The 4,844-nt window shown below is 36.7% G+C and overlaps 1 protein-coding gene across 1 annotated transcript; it reads right to left on the bottom strand.

Annotated features, from left to right (window-relative positions):
• Window positions 1-1,890: 1,890 nt before the first annotated feature.
• LOC149780440 (uncharacterized) lies at window positions 1,891-4,606 on the bottom strand. Its single transcript, XM_089937379.1, has 2 exons — window positions 4,342-4,606; window positions 1,891-2,369 (listed from the first exon to the last, which is right to left on the bottom strand). Exons 1-2 carry the CDS (start codon window positions 4,547-4,549, stop codon window positions 1,948-1,950), a joined length of 630 nt encoding a protein of 209 aa, XP_089793505.1. The 5' UTR covers window positions 4,550-4,606; the 3' UTR covers window positions 1,891-1,947.
• Window positions 4,607-4,844: the final 238 nt, after the last annotated feature.

Raw genomic sequence — 4,844 nt, 5'->3', positions numbered from 1 at the left:
GTGTAGGACTGTGAGCAGAAAGTCACACGTAGAGTGCGGGTTTAATGTATTTTTTTCCGTTTGTATAAACTATTAGGGACATTGATATAACGTAATGGACTATAGGCATTTGTGGAGTGGATATGTATCCATTTCATATACATGTACCATTTCATATACATGTATTTGAGTATTTTGTGTGATCGCGTATTTCGTATTATACGATACCAGTTTCATCTATTTGTAGCTGAAACTGGTGGAGGGGGAGGTGTAGTTTGAGTCAGACTGAAACTGGTGGAAGGCGTTGTTGCGCCAGACGGAAATTTGTGGGAGATGTTGTTGCGCCAGACGGAAATAGGCGGGAGGCGTTGTTGCGCCAAACTGAGACTGGAGGGATAGTAACTGAACCAGACGAAACTGGTGGAGGGTGGAAAGTGGAACTGATATTTTGTGTTGGGAAGTTTAACCAGAGTGCACCCGACGTGGGTCGGAATTGACATTTTGTTTTGTCATATTTATATATAATATATCGGTTATATGAACCGACGTCATCATTATCATTGGAATTTCAGCGTTGTGTCATCGTCTCACTCCCTGACATTATCATTATATACGTATATACAGATATTTCTTTTTTTTGTGAATGTGTGTATAGGGTGCGTGTGAGAGTAGGATATTGTGTCATTTTTTGTTTTATGCCATCTTTTCATACAATACATAAGTCTTGTCATTCACACACATTGTGTTTGTGTTATTCATTTAATCTAAAACCCACTCGGTTTCAATTCTGTTACAATATGAATGAGGACAAAGAAAGCGTAGATTCAGGGCATGGATAGAGTGTTTATACAAATTGAATTGGGACAAAGCAAGCGTAGTTTCAGGGCATGGATAGAGTGTTTATAAAAATTGAATGTGGACAAAGCAAGCGTAGTTTCAGGGCATGGATAGAGTGTTTATGAAAGATTGAATCGGGACAAAGCAAGCGTAGTTTCAGGACATGGATAGAGTGTTTATAAAAAATTGAATTGGGACAAAGCAAGCGTAGTTTCAGGGCATGGATAGAGTGTTTATAAAAAATTGAATCGGGATAAAGCAAGCGCAGTTTCAGGGCATGGATAGAGTGTTTATAAAAAATTGAATCGGGATAAAGCAAGCGTAGTTTCAGGGCATGGATAGAGTGTTTATGAAAGATTGAATCGGGACAAATCAAGCGTAGTTTCAGGACATGGATAGAGTGTTTATAAAAAATTGAATTGGGACAAATCAAGCGTAGTTTCAGGACATGGATAGAGTGTTTATAAAAATTGAATCGGGACAAAGCAAGCGTAGTTTCAGGGCATGGACAGGCTGTTTCCATAGGTTTACAATGGGAGTTCAAATAGTACCGTGACAAATCTAGACATGTGTAAGGCGTGGTAAAACATGAATTATTCGCCTTCCGTACGGATGAAATATGATGACAGAAAACACTTGTACAAAGATCAAATTTCACTGTCTTCTCACAAATGTTTATTTCTTTCTTTCCAGATTGTCATTAAAAAAGTCAGAATAAAGTTACTATGATACTTTTCTTACTCCTTATACAATATAGTCAATTTGTTTTTCTGATACGCCTAAAAACAAGGTAATTACATTTACTTTAACCCCATTTACAGCTGAAGTTGTGACGTAAGTACTAATTGATACTTTGACTATCAAAATATGCGTTTATTGTTTGTACAGAAATACGTGCATTCATATTTAAATTTAAAACCCAGACGATTTTGTGAAAAAGATTGTTTCTGCTCCTAATGCTCTTAGGCGGCAAAGATAACACAATCCTTTGGGTATATAGTAGGGTCACGTGTTAAATCCCATTAAAGTATGATATAGAATCATTTAGCTAGTTTGTCAGAGAAGATAACCATGGCATTGTCCTTTTCTTTAATCGTTAGTAATTATTTGTTAAATAAATCAAGAAAATGTCTACAAAGATGTTGACCAAGCAGGTTTTAAACAAATGGCTGACATGGAGGGCCATCGATCACCAAACATAGCGTCACTGCCATGTTGATCCACCCTCATGGAAATGGTGTTACCGGCCCTAAGGTCTACCACTACGGAGTTCGCTCCCTGGTCAAACGTATTTGTGGAATATGCATACATCCGTGTAACCGACTGACCTCCAGCTATTATCTCTGTCTGCACACGCTTGCCTGGGGGACTCATAATGCTTCCAGTGATCAGGTAGGTCCCGGATACAGGAACGGTGTAGATACCGGTACTTGTATCATAAGCTTGGTACGGGTCGTAAATAACGTGATTAAAGACGATCAGTTGATTCGCAGTTAGGTGGTTGTATGGAACCGTAGTGGAAACGGAAAAACCGAGCACTTTGGACTGGATCCCTGTTTAGAAGGAAACAAAGCAACAAATAATTTACGATACAGCAATTTCAAAATTTTCGCACGTTTTAAATGCAAAAATCATCAGTAATTGAAACAGCTATACAAAAGTTCCATCTTTAATTTTTCTTAATTCCTTTGACATGCAGATTTTATAGATATTATACAAGTATACAAATGATATAATTCCTGATGTTGTTTTGAAGCCATTGAAATAAAGACTATTGCTGAAAATCAGCTGGAAAGCTTATCTTGAATGATTAGCACTTTTCTATTGTTCAATCAGGATATAACCAACATTTGAAAGTGAAATACTTTTGTACATATATAGATATATAGTAAATATTTCGGTTATGTTCTTTTAAACCATGTTCTTTACAGATTGAATTATAGATGTCTCCAAATGTAACTCAGAAAATCATTCGAATACTTCTTAAGATGACGCTGAAGATAAAATTCCGTCCCTCTGAAGACAATGGCTTTTTAGACATACTGTAACAATGGCCCAGTCAGTTACCTTTATCGTGAAGGTGAAAAACAGGAACGGTGAATGTGATTGTGCTCAAAATTGACAGCAGTTGGAATAGGAATATTGTCTCTTTAATGAGAATAATGTATCCTTATTGCTGCCGAGGAAAAAAATGACTGGCATTTAGAAGTAGCACTCATTCCGACGGCATCTTATTCTTACGTATATCACACGCTGGTTTTATTCGACAAAGTAACATGTGTCCTCGCATTTAGCTGAACAACAGCGAAGCTTCTGCTAGTAATTTATTATATCGAAAATTTCTTCCGACGCGCTTTTCCAATAAAAAGGAATTTTTGATTGCCTAAATATTTCTTTCTTGCATTTCTTATCGTGTGATCTATGGACAGCAATTTGAATTTTCTCGTACCAAGAGTAAATGGGCACAATATCCATTATTGTTTTCATTATTGTTCTAAGCATCAAGACGAACTGAGTTTTTCAAACATGTATCCTGTTATCCACCTTTTTCTTATGGTTTGTGAAAAGCATTGATTATTTGTTTCATGTGCTTCATTACCTTGGAAAAATTAAACATTTGCAATTAACATGTCTACATAGATTGCCAAAGATAAATGGTTTTCAAAAACCTGTTAGATTCCTTAGCGGAGAGAATGGAGAGTGAAATAGAGGTTTACTTGGTTAACGCTTTCTAATGTTACACATTATGATGTTTATTCTCTGGTTACCCTTCCATCTCTGAAGTAACACACACATAATATAGAACTACTAATCCGTTTGAATACGACTTAATGCTGGGACTTGACTTACAGCTGAAGAACTTGTTGACAATTTTTTTTGTGTCTACCCGGATAACTAACTAAAGTAATGAAAGACTTGCCTATGATTCTCTATCATGATATTGAACATTTTCATCTGGTAAATTGACATACAAGATTTCTATCTGATGAGTGTAGCGAAATGTTGATAACGCTTTTTTATAACGGCCAGTGAAGGCAGTACAATGTACACATCTCGTATTTTTTAATAGTTTTTATACACGTAGGGACTATTACGATGATTTGTGACTGTGCCCATTCTTTATTCATGCTTTCATAAATAATACATAGCTTCAAGATCTCTCTTTCACGATAAGGATATATAATCGATATGTATGTTTGTGTTAGACTCTCATATAACAGAAGTTTCTATGAAGACACAAGTCTCCGGATGTTTATTTTTATGCATGTAAAGTGTGTATTTATAATATGTGGCTTATTTATGACGCTGGTTTTCATGCAAAACAACGTTGCTGGAGTTCGGCCTGCTTCTTTTCCAGGTAGAACTATATTTTACGTCGACTTAATTTTGAACTGTCTAATATATTTATGCCCCTTATCAAACATCGTACGAATATAACTAAAACGTTTCAGTTCTAAACAACAGTCATAATACAAAAGCGGATCCGAATGCGAGAAAAATAGGAAATATCAATCGGGTACTCACTTTTCGATTCATTATCCAGCAGCTTCAGAATTTGAATAGTTGTTTCTTCCAAATTTGTTTTAAGGGTCCTCACTTCCTCTTGAAGCTGAAACAGAGTCGTCTCCATTTCTTTCTGGACATATTCAGGTTTTATGACATATTCGGCTGGAACCTCTTTAAAAGAGAAAGCGCCAAAAACCAACACCAGAGTGCAAGCAAACGAAGACATACTGGTTATAACGTGCGCTGTCAACGACCGTAGAACCGCTTCTGCCCCCCAATAGACCACCGCAGTTACATTTATAGTAACCTTTTGTTAGGAATGTGACGTAGTTAAGGGCGTGGTTTGCCTTTTCTGGTGGGTCGCTTTAAAACCTCTTCAACAAGCGTTTATTTTATTTAAGCTGGTCGGTTCGCCCTCTGCTGCTGCCCTGTTAAAGATATGTCGCATGCGAAAGGTTTCACAGAATTTTCAACATTCAGAATTCTGGTTCTATACAGTGCGTTCACTAGGAGATTTGACA

The sequence above is a fragment of the Sinohyriopsis cumingii genome, chromosome 16 (genome assembly GCF_028554795.1).
Source record: "Sinohyriopsis cumingii isolate HCF-2022 chromosome 16, ASM2855479v2, whole genome shotgun sequence".
In the NCBI taxonomy this organism is placed as follows: domain Eukaryota; kingdom Metazoa; phylum Mollusca; class Bivalvia; order Unionida; family Unionidae; genus Sinohyriopsis; species Sinohyriopsis cumingii.
Note: the sequence above shows the minus strand (reverse complement) of the source record. Positions and strands in the feature narration are given on the sequence as shown.